We start from the raw sequence: 15,607 nt of genomic DNA on the forward strand, positions 1-15,607 counted from the left end.
CCATTTTAATTTCACGCGATAGTTTTCCTTTTGGAAGAAAATTGTTTATTTTTTTTTGAATAAAACTTGGAAAAGCTGCACACACTCGGTACAAGATTCCAATGGAACAAACCTCTTTTTGTTAATTAAAAAGATGATTCGGTTGTTCCTTACTAAAACAATTTGAGCATTGTTAAATTGCAAATTGCTTTTTGTCATTTCAATTTTCATTCAAAAGGTTCGAAACGAATCATAACTTTTTTCTTGTGGAAAATAATGTGAAATTTTGATCTAGTAGCTAGATTTCGATTGAGAGTGATATATATATATATATTTTTCAATTCGACTGCGAAAAATTGTCTGGTTATGAATTGTAAAGCAATGTTCCTGGTAGCAACAGATGTAGAGAAACATTAGAAGTCTCAAATATGTGGCGAAATTCAATTGAGTTATGATATGAACGTTAAATGATTTGGTTTGTGAAAATATGAAAAATAAAATTTGGGCCATTATATGTATGAAGCCCAGCCCACAACCAACTCCTAACAACCACAATAATTATAATTATACATAAAGCTTGGATTTTAGTTGTTGTGGCTAAGGCATGAACATAATAAAACCATCCAACCATTCCGCCATCTCTCTGAAATTCAACAACCGGTGTATGTCCTCTCTCTCTCTCTCTCTCTCGTTTTCCATTTTAAATGAACAGGATTCTCGACCCTAAATGAACATTATTGGTGTGTATAAAATGTAGAATATAATCCACTTACAATTCCAAAATGCAGGTAAATTTACGAATTTGGAGAGGGAGCGCACAAGGGGCACCGTGCGTTCAACATCATGCGGTGGCGGAGGACTGACAGGTAACTGTGTTGGCCCGCTTCACGTGTCTATATCATTTTATATTTAATGTCATGTGTCTACTGATTGCTACTCTACCCCCACTTCCCATTTTATTAAACATTTTAATTAAAGTTACTTTCCTACAAAACAAACTAATCAACCCTCTCTTTTTATCATACCCTTAATTCTTTTTCGTAATTACATTTTTTTCAAACTTACGATATTGTTCCTTTAAGTGGAATGATTATAAAGCTTCGGTTAATTAATTGATGAGTAATGGTAGTTGCGGGGGTAAAATCAGGGCTTTGGCGTTGGGAACAATGGAAGGGTCCAAAAGGACCACAACCCCATGTGCCCCTGTCACTCTCATTAACCATTCATAATTACACACATTATTTCCTAATAAATCCAAATCCCCTTTTTACCACACAAATTCCCCCTCCCCCTTTCATATCCACTCTGCATTTCCCCCCTTAATGTAATCTCTTATTCTAAACTTCCATGCCCAAATTCAGCTTCAAATTTCATACCTTGCTTGAAATTCAGCTTCAATTTTATTAAAGAGATGTGAAATATATAATCATCTCGTTAAGATAGGAAACAAGATTCAAATTTTGTTAGAGTAATTCTAAAGGGGGTTTGAGAAGAGGGTATCCAAGTGGAGGGTATACAAATGGAGTAATCGGTAGAAAGGCATTGATGAGACAGCCAACAGGTTTGCACTTGGGGGAGTGTCTAGCGGCAAAAATCAAAGACACATGAGAAGTGGCAATGATTTGAACCAAAAAGGGTCCCACTTCCAAACGCTGCTGCTCTCTATCTTTCTTCCCCTCCATTTCCATGTCCATTTCCACCCTGTAATGTATACCAAAAACAGGGATAAAGCTTCCAAAACTTAATCACACCAACAAAATTTAACAAATTCCACACTCATTTGCAAACCACTTGTCTTTATTCCCCTTTCCTCTCTTCTCTCTCCCTCTACCCCCCCACCCATTACATCTTTTTTGTTCATTCATCCATCTATCCATCATCATCCTCTTCCTCTCCGCCTCCCCTTCCCCCCCAACCAAATCAAACCCTCTTCTCTCAACAAACCAAACACAACCCACAATTTGTTTTCAAGCAACTATCACAGATGACTCGCTTATTTCGATCCAAATCGTGCGGACACGCCAGAGTTCCGGAATTTAAGCCGCCTCCTCCACCGCCGAGCTCTTATTATGATAGTGACGACGAGGAGGAGGAAGAAGAAGACGAGGAGGAGGAGGAGGAGGAAGAAGAGGACGATTACTATGGAGATGGGGTAAATGAAAATGGGTATGCCTTGGTTTTGACGAATTCGGTCTCTGATAGTGACGAGGACAAGCAGGAGGGAGCTACGCCGCATAGTAATAATGGGAGTCAGTTTCCGATACTCGACATTTTGGTGACGGCACTGAGGAAATCCTTGGTTTGCAGTGTGGAAACGGATGAAGTTTGTTCCATGGATATTAGCTCGCCGGTGAATGTGAGGCATGTTTCTCATGTTACGTTTGATAGGTTCAATGGGTTTCTGGGTTTGCCTTCAGAATTCGAGCCTGAGGTGCCAACCAGAGTGCCTAGCGCCAGGTGAGCTCTTTTGTGAAATTCGTTTCTTGTCCGCAAAGAATTCGGATTACTGTTTTTGGAAATGGGATTGTGGTTAAATTGGAAATGAGTTACTCTTTTAGCTGTTTGAAGGAGTTCTGAAAACTTTGGTCAAATTGAAGGCAAAAACGGGGAAATCCAAGAGGGGAACTCATAGTTTACTGACTTTCATTGATTTTCGTGGATTGCCCATTCTTTTTCTTTGTATTGAAATCATTTGGAAGCTTTGAATTTTAGGTTTCATGTTTCGCATTTCACTTTTACCATATGTCATATCTCTGTCTCTCGAGGTTTCTTGAAATACGTGCGATCTCAAAGGTAGATGTGAAGCTGCAACTTTTGAGGGACCACGACAGGCGATGTTTGGAAGGCATTCCAAAATTCCAAAGAGGGCCGGTTGCTTTAGAATGCCTTTCCTCAAACATAGAATTTGCTTTGCACAACCTTTTAGTTGAATAAGTTCCAGCACTACAACCAGGACACGGAATGTCCATGTGTTGTGTTTCTCTCTCTCAATGTTTATCATGTATGACATCCAAAGAATCCTTGGCTTTCTGAGCTTGGTTTTACTGAGGAGGGGAATGATATTCAACTTTCTTTGGATTATGAGACCTTATATGCAAAATTTTGAACACTTGTAGTGAGATATGGGGAAAGTGGATTGGCTGTTAATGTTGGTTCACTGATAAGGAGTTTCGAGCAAGAGTAAGAGCAATTCATGAAGGATGGATGCTTCTAATTCAAATAGGACACCTATTTCAACTTAAACATTGCTAATTCAATTTGAAATCTGTTTACTTCCCTCTATGTTAAGTAATTACTCATAATTCTCAATTGCATGCTTGTGATCCAGTGCTAGCGTATTCGGAGTTTCTGCGAACTCAATGCAGTGTTCTTTCGATGATAGAGGAAATAGTGTGCCAACAATCCTTCTTATGATGCAAAAACGGCTGTATTCAGAGGGAGGTCTAAAGGTGTGTATCCATCACCCTTGGTACAATAATCTAGCTTTTGCTGACTTCACTATTCCAAAACTTTTAACTATTTTTTTTTTTTTTGTCACTTTTGAAGGCAGAAGGAATATTTCGAATAAATGCTGAGAATAGTCAGGAAGAGTTTGTTCGAACTCAACTAAACAGTGGCGTAGTGCCACGAGGCATCGATGTTCACTGTTTAGCAGGCTTGATCAAGGTATTTTCATAGTTAAGCTTTTAACTGATATCATCAACCTTCCTTTGTTGTTTACTCCCAAATTTGGATCTGCGAAGCAAATTGATATTCATGGCTTCTTGTTTTTATCATTTTTTTTATGATCTTATTAGAGGTAGTTTTTGTGTCATCTACAGGCATGGCTTAGAGAGCTCCCTACAGGGGTGCTTGATACACTAACCCCCGAACAAGTGATGCATTGCAACACAGAGGAAGACTGCACTCAACTTGTTAAGCTACTCCCTCCCATGGAATCTGCTATCCTTGACTGGGCTATCAATTTGATGGCAGATGTTGTGCAACAGGAGACGCACAACAAGATGAATGCACGCAACATTGCTATGGTTTTTGCACCAAACATGACTCAGGTGTGTGTGTGTGCGCGCGCGTGTGGCGGGGTTGATGATAATCTCTTTCTAGTAGGCTAGCAATATCACAAATACAGCTACTACTCTAATGAACTAAAAAGCAATTCTGTGAATTTGGTGCAGATGGCTGATCCTTTGACTGCACTAATTCATGCTGTACAAGTAATGAATTTGTTGAAGACCCTTATTCTTCAGATCCTCCAAGAAAGGGAAGAGTCAGAAGGCAAGCAGCCGTCCTCTTGCTTGGATACTCCTGATCCCAAGGTCAATACGACATCTTCGAACTCAACCAGTGGCACATCCACCAAGCAACCGCCAAATTCGGTTGCGAACGCCGCAAGTTTCGATAGAGTTGACTACAGTTCTGGAGGGAAATTTGAAAGCTTTGAAGAGAAAGAAGAAGAAGAAGAAGAAGAAGAAGAAGAAGAAGAAGAAGAAGAAGAAGAAGAAGAAGAAGAAGAACAATACCATTCGGCCTCTGGAAGAAGTACACCGATTCGATACGGAGTCGGGGGATTACACAGCAGGTGCAGAGAAGGAGGATATGAAACAAGTGAGTGGCAAAGTCTGAGAAAAGGGGTGAGGAAGCTATGCAGGCACCCTGTGTTTCAGCTGAGCAAGTCGAGCAAGAAGAGTAGAAGTTTTGGAGTTGTGAGTTGTAAGTATTAGGAAATGGGGAAGAAAGTGAGTGGATTGCTTGTGCTTGTAGTGGGGTTTGTGTAAACAATACAGATGCGAGTGCTTGATTATATAATATAACCCTTCCCAACTTCATTAATTTCAAATCTTCCTTTCTTTTTACAGCTTTAGAGGAAGAAAACCTTTATACTCTCTTCTCTTCTCCTTCTAACATCTTTCTGCTTCATTCCAAAACCATTCCTTTCTTTTAATAACTATCACCTATGATTGAATCAATTAGGGTTGTCGAACTTTTGCGAATCTAAACCTAATTTTAAGCCCTACAAACTGAGAAACAATAGAACCAGTCGAATTGAGTCTCAAATGCTACGCAAATTTAGCTAATTTCCCCACCTGAACACGCTTCGATCTCTTCCCGCTGGTGGGGGCTCTGCAAATCTCGTCGGAACTTTATTTCTTCTTTAATTTCTCCAGAGGAAGTTCTACTCTATTGCTAATCAAGGGACGGAGTTAAATCTGGCGTCCGATATCTGGAAGCGACTTTTCGCTCCAAGAAGCAGAAGATCTGCTCCAATTGTTCCGATTCTTCGCCTTGGTCGGCAATTCAATCAAAGAATGGAAGTTATCAACCCCTTCAAGCTCTGTTCGGGCCTCAAGTTCCTTGGCTACTTCATGATTGTCTTGGTTTTCGCCATTATTGCAGTGTCCTACGATGCGGTTGTAGTGCTCACCTGGGGTCCCAAATTACTCGTCGGCGGCTTCGACTCCTTCCTCGCGTTCTCTATCATCATTTTGTTTCATGTTCTGGTACTGATTCTATACACTTTGAATTTTTGGGTTATTCTACTAGAATTTCAGTTTTCATTTGGAGTATTTAACTTCAAACGAGTCTAAGTGCCTTAGAGGTGAACTGTTCGCGTTTGTTGAACTTAGTTGTGCATCCATTAAATAGTCGAGTCCAAGCTGGTTGCATTTCGTAGTCTGTTTTCATCTTTAGGATTTTCCGCTGTAGAAGCCTCTACAAATGGGATCATACATTTTCAGTTAGATGCACAATGATGCTTATTCTGATGGGCGGAACTTTGACATTGAGGCAAACTGTGTGAACTCTGCAGCTTTTACTCTTGTCGTGGAGCTACGTTATGGTACTCCTTGAAGATCCTGGTTCCGTACCGGACAATTGGACATTGGCAAGTGAAGCAGAGAATATGGAGGCTGGTAGTTCGTCATTGCCGGAACAGGCACCAATGGATTTAGATGGTGCCGGGAGAAGACCTACGACCTATTGTCGTCGATGCCAAAATGGAAAACCACCACGTTGTCATCATTGCTCCGTTTGTATGCTACTCAACTCCAACACTATTCCTGCATCTCTTTATTTGTTCACACCACCCCATGGATTCTATTTATTTCTCTCGATTTATTTATGAATGTTACTTCACTCTTAATGTTTACTTTTACAATTATTGAAGGTACTTAAATGTTGCTATAATGATCTGTAGGTCAAAGATGTGTTCTTAAGATGGATCATCATTGTATTTGGGTGGTTAATTGTGTTGGAGCTCGAAACTACAAATTCTTTCTTCTTTTCTTGGTAAAATCTCAACCCACCTCCTGGCTGTTGGCTACAGACTTTTTTTATTTTTGTCTTAGTACGTGAGAAACATAGTCCACTTTTTTCGTACCCTTTTCTGTAGCATGGAAAACCCATGGAAATATGGAAGTAGAGTTATTGGTTTAAGTTACATTTTACTGAACTCAGCATCTTAAGGTTGTTGTCTTTGGAATGTGCACAGAATATGGAGTAGTTGCATTGGTCAAGATAGATTGTTTATTGATGTCACATGTAACTCCTTGGAGATGGTTAATTGGTTATTTATTCTTTCGTAAGATTGCCAGAAGAAGATCGAGATAATCTTTAAATGAAACAGGCATATGAAATTGCTTCGTCTTCTATTTTGTGATTTCCTTTCTTGATAGATTTCTCTCATATTTATAATCAATGTGTTATACAAGACTTGGCTTGGATTATAAAGCTTGTGGCAAATTATATTGTATATATGTATGTATGTGTGTTATTTTGTATATATATATATATCTGAGTGAAATCTCTTTGTTAACCTACTTGCCCCCTGCTTCCCCCCCCAAGCTTTACACATTCTTGGAGACAACAATGGATACACTTGTTTTGCTGCCTAGTTTTATCAAATTTTTTGATGAAGCCAAGAGCCACACCGGTTCTTCTCCTGCCAATCTTGTAATCCTTTTTTTAGCTTTTGGTAAGAAACTCAGCTGGTTTACAGTTTATGTTTCTATAATATTAAACTTAACCCTTCCACTTTCCAACATTTTTTATGTGTCTTTACCTTGATGCAGTTCTTAATTTAGCCTTCGCACTCAGTCTTCTTTGTTTCGTAGTTATGCATGCATCTCTCCTGATGAGTAACACAACATCAGTTGAGGTAATGAGGTTTAAGTCTTCACTTGTTTTTTATTTCTCTTTAATTGTTCTGCTTCATATTGGATTATCAATTTTTCCTCCAGGCCCCAGCTGGTGGTTGCTGTTTTAACCTCATTTATTCCTCTATCATTCTCTATTTTGTTACTCTTTTCCCACAAGTACAAGATGTCTGTTACTTGGTGGAAATAGAATGGCTGGATTATTAGTCACAAATAAGATAAAGAACATTCTTATTACATTCTTTCAAGCGCGCATCATTGTAACCTCAAATTTAAGTAAACCATTATACTAATTTCAGTCGGTGGTTATGGAGACCTGCATGTCTTATTTAGCTCTGGAGATACCAGTCTTCCCTTTTTACTTGCAAAGGTGCTCATTCACTATTACATTTTCAGGTTCACGAGAAGAGAAGAGCAAGTCAATGGAAGTATGACCTAGGAAAGAAGAAAAATTTTGAGCAGGTAATACACATTTGCATATGCCATCTTGAATTGTTCCCTCACTAATATATAATAATTTTCAGATCTGTAGGATTAAGAATCATCTTATATGTTTGTTGTGAAAATATTTCTACTTCTATTTGTTTGCTACGATTTTATATAATTTGGGGAAAGCATAGTTTTACGTCCCTTGCTGAATCGGGAGGCAGCAGTTTGTGATGGAAAGAGAAACGGACATATTACTGGTTTCCTCTGTGAAGAGGGGGGAAAGAAAAAACAAGACACCACAATGTTATTCTGGGATTTTATTTGAACTCGATGCCTCTGAATACATTTGTTGCATCCCTTCGTGGAAATTTGTCCCTATATCTGCTACAATGACAGAATCTAGTCTCATATTTAGATCTTATATTGATGTTGTGTCTCGTGTTCTTTTCTCCATTAAGGTATTCGGGACAAAGGCAGCACTTTGGCTTTTCCCATTGTTTTCGAAGGAGGATTTGGAGAAAATTCCTGCACTTCGAGGCTTGGAATTCCCAACTCGTTCTGATATGGAGGCTTGACACCTTTTCCTTTTACTCCACTCAGTGTAATGTATAGTCTTAATTTCATTTAAACAATCACGCATGAAATCTTGTTCTATGTATGGCTTTCTTTGGGTGTGTCGATTTGTAAATTTGACATTCTTTCAGAGAAGATGTAGTTTTTTCGCATATATGAGCCTTTCATGATCTTTCTGGGGAAATCAAGTTTTTTCTCGTAATTGCATGTACTGATATTCATGTTTTGGGAGATACTAATTCATCAGCCAAAAATAATTGTAAACTCTGATTGCAAAATTTTCTTGCTTTAAAATTCCTATTTGCATATAAAAAAGAAAAAAGAAAAAAACTTCTCATTATATAATTGTAACATGTAAATCTTGGTCAAATGATGACATCTAGGGCAGGCGGGTCCCTTTGAAACCAAATAGAACAGGCCTTAGAGGAGACAAGCCTCCCTAGAGATTGGTGGAGGTGGAGCCCCCAACCCCCCCCCCAAAAAAAAAGTGTAAAATCTTGATCATCATATAATTTCAGGTGGCCCATCGTGATCCAAGGATGAAACTAAAGAAGAAGAATTTGTGTCCATGGAAGTGCAGAAACTGGAGATGGAAACAGAGATCAAAACGAAGATGGGAGCAATCATCAAAACAAGGCTAAAAGGTACCATCCACTGTTGCTTCTGTGATCTATGGAACCGAACCGCCCACCAACCCATCAAAACCCCCCCCGACACACTCACCAAAACTAAAACCAGACATGCCCACACAGATTTAAGCCTTCTATTCTTCTGCCTCTTCTGCTCTCCCTCCCCCTTCATCACACCTTCAGTTTCTGTTCCCACCTGCATTTCTCTTGTGCGACAATCGATGGGTAGAAGAAAAACTCACAAATGATCCATTGGAAGAAAACCCAGTTACTCTTATTTGCTAGCTTTAATAGGAAAGACCTGTGTTGTAATTGAAGATATCAGAGAGAGAGAGAGAGAGAGAGAGAGAGAGATTGGGAGAGGGACATTTGGTAGCAAAATAAGAGAGTCGCATTGAGTATAACGTCACGCGTAGCTTATCAAAGTTGGTTTTGTCAATTAAAGGATTATAAATATGGATGAAAGAGAAGGATTGGCACTTGTTGGGAGGGATCATGGCGTAGCTTGTATCTGGGGTAGAGTTTGATTGATTTATTGCCTTTGATGACATTATGTGCCACGGCACCCACCTGTCTACTGCCCCTTCTCTTCTTCATTATTGTTTCTCCTCTCCTGTTCAACCCAACTCCGCCTTCTATTCGTACCTTTAATTACTCTTCATTCATATGTCTGAATCTGAATGCATTTAAGGTTACATTAATTTCTAAAGTCCACTCATAAATGAAAACAAACACATCACTATATGAGAGTAACTAAGCCTCTAATCTAGCATTCTACTTTCCTTCTTATAGTTACAACATTCACTTTTGATTTTCAGGGTTTGTGTTAGATTGCATTTGAGTCACTTGAGATTTTAAACTCCACAATGTACCCTTGAACTTTGCATTTGGTTTCAACAATTTTACCCATAATGTTTGCATCTGGTTTCGTTAGGTCCCTCCATTGTATTTACTACTTTTATTTAATTATTGGAAACATTTGTTTTAATTTAGTTTTTAAATTCCTCTCTCTTCTTTCTCCCTGTCCACTTTTCCATCTTTAGTTGCCATCGTGGGAGCCCCTAAAATTTAACCAAAATGAAACCCAACTTAAATCTTAGAGAGTAAAAGTGTAATTTTTGAGTGAAAGTAGATTAGTCAACTCTTTCAAATGCATCTGCGTCATAGAAGCATTCATTCCAACTCAGCCTTCCCTGGATTCTTACATAAGTTAAAAACCACTTATTTCTTACTCATACTTAGAAAAGGAAACAGCCCAGCTATCACAAAAAAGTCCTCCTTTTGAGACACCCAATTAAAACCTGGACAACCAAAACCCTAAACAGATCAAGACAAGACACTGTCTCTTTCTTCATGCAGGCATGGGAGAAGAACTCATGACACCTCCTTATTTGGATTGGACAGAATAAAATTACAATAGTTTTGTGAAGAACACAACTGGGTTAGCTTCATATCATTATAATATTTGGAAGCTAAGACAGCAGTTTAAGTATAATTATAATCAATCATATCATAATTTATTTTTTTGAACAGAATTTGAGCAAAAAACTTGGCCTTCCTCCTAAGATTCTATTCCACACGCAAGCATGCTTCACTAATCATTTTGTTTTTCTTATCTCACTTTCGTCTCTCAGAAGTTAGCAATTGATATGCAAGCTTTGTTGGAGTAGAGACAATGCAAAATTATGTGGGTTTATGAAACATCAACAGGTCGAAGTTTAAGGGGTTTTCAAACCTGATATTTATCTGATATTTTAAACTCTTTTGCAGGGGGAAACATCTACGGCCTTGTGACCTAAAGCTTGAAAAAGAAGATAAAGGAAGAATTGAGTGTGATGAAAGAGTTACATTATGTGTAGTTGATCATCCAATTTGAACAGATTTTTGGATGGCAGTAGTATTTTGATTTTGATCCATGGAAGTCATCAAAATGGGTTGATCCATGAAAGCAGAGATGAGAAGAGACATGATAACAAATATGGGTGCAGTCATCAAAATAAGACCAAAAGGTACCATCCATAGTTGTCTGTTTGTAGGATGAAAGCGGAACTCCCACCAACCAAACACAACCGCTCCCACCATGCTTGTCACTGCCATTGAAACCACCCAAGTTGCCATCTTACAGCTCTTCATATTCTCCTTCATTGCCGACTCCATTGCAAGTCCAGCTTCTTCTCCACCCCCTGCAAATCCCCATGTTTTTTGACCCATTACACACTAGGCTGTTAACAAGAACTGGATATGACTGAACCAAAAAGAATGAAGAAAAAGAAAACAGAGGGAGAAAGAGATGAGTGCAAAGGGGTTTTGAGGATTTGGCAAGCAAAGCGTGAGATTTTATCAAGGTTTGGAATTAGTATCTGCAATTGGCGTAGGTATCTACGGTTAGATTTTTATTGCCATTTATGCTATAATGTGATTTGATTCATTGTTTCTCACAAATCTGAGATTATCTTTGGAGCCAAGTTTTTTTTGTTTTTTTGTTTTTTTGTTTTTGTAGGTTGAGATGCAAATCCAATGGAGTTATTAGTGGGAGGTGAGGTCTGGTTGAGGCATTATTCCAAAAGCTTGGTGCCTCCAGACTATGGAAAACACCCAGCAGACTTAAACTTAACCAAAATATCATAAACAAACCAACCAACATATTTCTATGAGCGCAACCTGTTTGTTTCACTCTCCAACTTTTACTTCAAAACTTTTTTGAACATTCAATTGTTTTTTAAACTTGTGCTTGAAATTTTATGTTGGATGGTTTATTAAAACTTTTATGAATAGTTTTGATGGCGGAAACTGTTTAAGAAATGTATTAATAGAGTCAACGAATGGAATATTCTTAGAATTAATGAATGGTCAATTTTAAAATCATAACGAAAACAAATGAACAAACTTGAAAGCAAAAGGTGTGGAATTAAAGATGAAAGAAAGAAGCACAGCCACGGAATATTCTCCGTTGGCTCTCCAAAATTGCAATGCCAAGAGGCTAAGCATTGGATTTGGGACGACGACGGACGGACGGACCCACGTTATCCAATACGCCTCTCTTTCTTTCTCTTCGCGCGCTTCATCCCTCCCTTCCATTTCTCTCTCCTTCTCTTCCAATTCCCACCCTTCTTTTTCTGTAATCCAAACGAACTTTTTTTTTTTTTTTTTTTTTTTTTTTTTTNGAGTGTTGTGTTGTTATTTTGTTTGAAATGAGGACAGAATCAACACATTGGAGCTGGGATTTGCAGCGTTCCTGTTCTTGTGTGGTTGCTATGACTTTGTTCATGGGAAGAACTGCTACTTTGTGTACCTATTCCTTCAGACATTCAGCTTTCTGATCACTGGAATTGGCTATGTTGGCACCATCATCCCAAGCTCTTGAGAAGCGAAGACCACTTCCTTTAAAAAAGATTATTCAAATATATATATATATATATATATATGATATATTTAGTAAAGCTGATAATGTTCTACAGAAGGAGTAGCCTGCCTAACTTAGAACAAGAAAGTGGGGTTTCAGGCAATAGTTCAGTTCAGTTCAGTTCAGATAAAAGCCAGCTTCTTGGAAGAACAAGATGAACATGATGAACATGATGAACATGTTGAACATGATGAACAAGAACAGAGAGGTTAGGATTTGAAGAGGAAAAAGGGGAATTGCTATGGGTATTTTCGTCATTTAGAATTTTTTTTTTTTTTTTTTTTTTTGAGATTGTTCCCCCGAGTCTTTAACCGCAAGGGATCAGCAAATTTGGGGTGTTTTTGTTTTCTCCATTTTTATTCTTTTTGCTCTTTTTGTTTTGCCGACGTGGTGGAGAATGAACGTGAAAGCTCCGGCGACGAGGACTCGTGTTGGGAAGTACGAGCTCGGCAAAACCCTCGGCGAAGGCACTTTTGCTAAGGTCAAGTTCGCGAAGAATGTTGAGAATGGTGATTATGTTGCCATCAAGATTCTCGACCGGGAACAAGTTCTTCGCCACAAGATGGTCGAACAGGTATGGTGGTCTTCGTTGTTTTATGGGTTTTTTTTTTTTTTGTTGGTTGTTGATAAGTCAGATCCTTCGAATTGAGAGTTTATTAACGATGACGACGATGATGGCAGATTAAAAGAGAGATATCGACTCTGAAAGTTATAAAGCATCCGAACGTTGCTAAGATTTATGAGGTACCATGATCAATTTACCCTGATTTCATTTCCTTGTACAGTTCGACATTGTTTGTTTTCTTGTATAAATCACAGGTTCACGTACTCTCTCTATGTATTTTTCTAAAAAAAGTGCTTCATTATGCTTCAAGATTAAAATGAATTGGTAAGTTGGGTTACCACTAGTTTGGCATGAAAGGTTATTAGGATAAGCTTGAGTGAGCGTCGGATTGTTGGTATGGACTTCCTTCTCTTGAAAATGTTGAATTGAACGCCGAATATCTAAGATTTAGTATCTTACCAATTTCCTTGGCAAACAAATGTAGTACTTCAAATAACTACCTCATAAGATTAGTCAAGGTATGTATAAGTTGGCCCAGATACTCGTATTAAAAAAAAAAAAAAAATCAATATTCAAAGTCAATGTATGAGATATTGTAGTGGCTTGATTATTATGATGAAAGATACCCTACGTATGGATATACGAAGCCATTGTAATATTAAAATTTGAGTGCGTTCATGGAATTAGTGTTCGATTCTAATGTTTAGTTGCACTGTGACAGTCTTTTTGTTTGCACATTGCTTACCTTCTCTAGATTTAGCTTGGATTGTTGCCACTAGATTTGACCTTTTTTTATATAAGGTATATTCTTTCATTTTTTTTTTTCAATGAAAGCATGGTTTTCATTTTAAAAAAACAGTCTTGGATTCTTTATTTTATCTTATTGTTTTTTATTCTAATCTTCATTTGTAGCTCTTTTGGTTTTGTGTGGCTTTTGCCATTCTTTCCCATTTTCATAGATGATGGCCCCTGTAGTTTTAAATATGCACGTTTTTTTCCCTTGGTATATATCTTAATTAGTCAAAAAGTTATATTTAGCATGTTGTAAGAGATTTTATATTGTTGTCTATGAAAACTTCATTCAAGTTGGTCATTAAAAATTCTGAAGGCAGCAACAAGACCGCATAATTTTACTGGATAACCGGTTACATTGGCTTGGCCTTCACTAAGGTGCTTTGCTTGATGATATAAAATTGTACTTTTTTTACCCAGTTCTTACACTTTATAATGGTACATCTGGAGAAAGATAAATAGTAGTTTTATTTTCCCATTCTTTGTTCATAAAAGAGCAAGGGTATAGATTCGTGTGAAAGACACTTTTCTTTATACATTGTTTTCAATTTTACGGTCAAACAAGTGAGAAGAAAATAAGATACATTTTGGATGCGTGAGTTTGAATTCTCTGTTCATGTTGATAGGTTATGGCAAGCAAATCAAAAATCTACATTGTTCTTGAGTTTGTGGATGGAGGCGAGCTTTTTGACAAAATAGTAAGACAAAGTTGATGAGATTCATATTCATATTTGTATTTTACATCTGTTCTTGGATGTTCTCTATAGATCCTTATCTAAATTTACTTTTATGACAATCTCCTAACCCAAGAGATTCTGTATTAACAGCCATTAGTACACTATTTAGATTTCTTGGACATTTTTATTTTTAGGCCGCAAAGGGAAGGCTCAAAGAGGATGAGGCAAGGAAATATTTCCAGCAACTTATTAACGCTGTAGATTACTGCCATAGTAGAGGAGTGTACCATCGAGATCTGAAGGTATTAACTGATATCCTGATCTTTTTAGAAACTGAACTTAACGTTTTCAATTAAAATGGTGGTGTTTACTTTATTGCTCTGTCTGCTTTTGCAGCCTGAAAATCTTCTTCTGGATTCACATGATGTTCTTAAGGTGTCAGATTTTGGACTGAGTGCATTTTCACAGCAAGTACGAGTGAGTATTACACATTTTTCTAGGGGTTCTTTCAACATTGTTTCTGTCCAGTATTCTGTGTTCTTCCTACAGCTTGATTGTTCTCCATTTGCTGATTACTTCTTATTTTAACTTTAGTTTCTTACCTTGTGAGGAACAAAATTAAATAATGGGAATGATAGTGTAAGTAGGAGATGTTTGAAGCTTCCTCCCTTGAATATTTCTTTGAAAAGAAGTATTATAGTTTACATCAGATGTCTCAAATGTAGATTGAGATTGCTGCTTTCTTTTGGTATCAGATTTCACTCCTTTAGCCATTAGGCATTAGCTTTCTGTTTTATATAATGTCAAGGGATCATCAACACTATTGTTGCAGGGGGATGGTCTTCTTCACACTGCCTGTGGGACCCCAAACTACGTAGCTCCCGAGGTGTGCATATATGCTTCTTATTTCGATTATCCATTTGGGAGGATTTTGTATCTTGGTATCATAATAAAGATTGTGAATTATAATTCTACAAAATGTGTGCTAAGTTTTGCCTTTGATTTTGATATACTACGTCAGGTCTTCAACGATAAAGGTTATGATGGTACATCATCTGATATTTGGTCATGCGGGGTCATTCTCTTTGTTCTTATGGCTGGCTTCTTGCCTTTTGACGAGCCAAATCTGATGTGTTTGTATACAAAAGTTAGTCTTTGTTTTGTTTTGTTTTGTTTTGTTTTTCCTACATATACAGATGCAACTGTTCTCAGAGTACACATGATATGAAATTCAGATTTCGAAGGCTGATTTCTGCTTTCCATCATGGTTCTCAAATGGCGCTAAAAAACTTGTTCGCCGCATTCTTGATCCCCACCCTCTTACCGTAAGTTTATAACTCCTGTTTTAATTTACTCTCATTTTAGGTGTGATCTTCTTTATCTGTTTTTTTTTTTTTTTTTTTTTTTTT

The 15,607-nt window shown here is 37.7% G+C and overlaps 3 protein-coding genes across 7 annotated transcripts in view; all 3 read left to right on the forward strand.

Annotated features, from left to right (window-relative positions):
• The first annotated feature begins 1,749 nt into the window (after positions 1 to 1,749).
• Positions 1,750 to 4,782, forward strand: LOC111479064 (rho GTPase-activating protein 5-like). Of its 2 annotated transcripts, XM_023123529.1 has the most exons (6): positions 1,817 to 2,436; positions 3,308 to 3,428; positions 3,526 to 3,645; positions 3,801 to 4,031; positions 4,155 to 4,425; positions 4,465 to 4,782. In XM_023123529.1, exons 1-6 carry the CDS (start codon positions 1,964 to 1,966, stop codon positions 4,698 to 4,700), a joined length of 1,452 nt encoding a protein of 483 aa, XP_022979297.1. In that variant the 5' UTR covers positions 1,817 to 1,963; the 3' UTR covers positions 4,701 to 4,782. The 2 variants fall into 2 exon arrangements, with proteins under 2 accessions (XP_022979298.1, XP_022979297.1); XM_023123530.1 differs by having other exon boundaries at positions 1,750 to 2,436; positions 4,155 to 4,782.
• A 67-nt stretch (positions 4,783 to 4,849) lies between these two features.
• LOC111479072 (probable protein S-acyltransferase 12) lies at positions 4,850 to 11,544 on the forward strand. 4 transcript variants are annotated; one of them, XR_002717597.1, is made up of 11 exons: positions 4,850 to 5,477; positions 5,786 to 6,008; positions 6,173 to 6,264; positions 6,820 to 6,949; positions 7,047 to 7,132; positions 7,527 to 7,592; positions 8,018 to 8,165; positions 8,651 to 8,776; positions 10,396 to 10,448; positions 10,532 to 11,136; positions 11,262 to 11,544. XR_002717597.1 is itself a non-coding variant. In XM_023123539.1 (8 exons), exons 1-7 carry the CDS (start codon positions 5,286 to 5,288, stop codon positions 8,132 to 8,134), a joined length of 906 nt encoding a protein of 301 aa, XP_022979307.1. In that variant the 5' UTR covers positions 4,850 to 5,285; the 3' UTR covers positions 8,135 to 8,165; positions 8,651 to 9,514. The 4 variants fall into 4 exon arrangements, 2 of the variants coding, with proteins under 2 accessions (XP_022979307.1, XP_022979308.1); XR_002717596.1 differs by lacking the exon at positions 10,396 to 10,448; XM_023123539.1 differs by lacking the exons at positions 10,396 to 10,448; positions 10,532 to 11,136; positions 11,262 to 11,544 and having other exon boundaries at positions 8,651 to 9,514.
• An 892-nt stretch (positions 11,545 to 12,436) lies between these two features.
• LOC111479068 (CBL-interacting serine/threonine-protein kinase 9-like) overlaps positions 12,437 to 15,607 on the forward strand; it is a 5,906-nt gene continuing 2,735 nt past the window's right edge. The window contains exons 1-8 of the mRNA XM_023123532.1: positions 12,437 to 12,738; positions 12,846 to 12,908; positions 14,148 to 14,219; positions 14,393 to 14,500; positions 14,595 to 14,675; positions 15,031 to 15,084; positions 15,220 to 15,345; positions 15,434 to 15,523. Coding sequence (XP_022979300.1) covers positions 12,562 to 12,738; positions 12,846 to 12,908; positions 14,148 to 14,219; positions 14,393 to 14,500; positions 14,595 to 14,675; positions 15,031 to 15,084; positions 15,220 to 15,345; positions 15,434 to 15,523 — 771 coding nt within the window. The 5' untranslated portion in view covers positions 12,437 to 12,561. The remainder of the gene's footprint in view (positions 12,739 to 12,845; positions 12,909 to 14,147; positions 14,220 to 14,392; positions 14,501 to 14,594; positions 14,676 to 15,030; positions 15,085 to 15,219; positions 15,346 to 15,433; positions 15,524 to 15,607) is intronic.

Source organism: Cucurbita maxima, unplaced genomic scaffold (genome assembly GCF_002738345.1).
Source record: "Cucurbita maxima cultivar Rimu unplaced genomic scaffold, Cmax_1.0 Cma_Scf00005, whole genome shotgun sequence".
Classification (NCBI taxonomy): Eukaryota; Viridiplantae; Streptophyta; class Magnoliopsida; order Cucurbitales; family Cucurbitaceae; genus Cucurbita; species Cucurbita maxima.

Bases quoted from the DNA above. Each gene is read 5' to 3' on its own strand.
- LOC111479064 (XM_023123530.1), top strand. From the start codon at position 1,964: ATGACTCGCTTATTTCGATCCAAATCGTGCGGACACGCCAGAGTTCCG. The intron at 2,437-3,307 runs GTGAGCTCTTTT...CTTGTGATCCAG, and splicing joins ACCAGAGTGCCTAGCGCCAG to TGCTAGCGTATTCGGAGTTT. The intron at 3,429-3,525 runs GTGTGTATCCAT...TCACTTTTGAAG, and splicing joins ATTCAGAGGGAGGTCTAAAG to GCAGAAGGAATATTTCGAAT.
- LOC111479072 (XM_023123539.1), top strand. From the start codon at position 5,286: ATGGAAGTTATCAACCCCTTCAAGCTCTGTTCGGGCCTCAAGTTCCTT. The intron at 7,133-7,526 runs GTAATGAGGTTT...TTACATTTTCAG, and splicing joins GTAACACAACATCAGTTGAG to GTTCACGAGAAGAGAAGAGC. The intron at 7,593-8,017 runs GTAATACACATT...TTCTCCATTAAG, and splicing joins AGAAGAAAAATTTTGAGCAG to GTATTCGGGACAAAGGCAGC.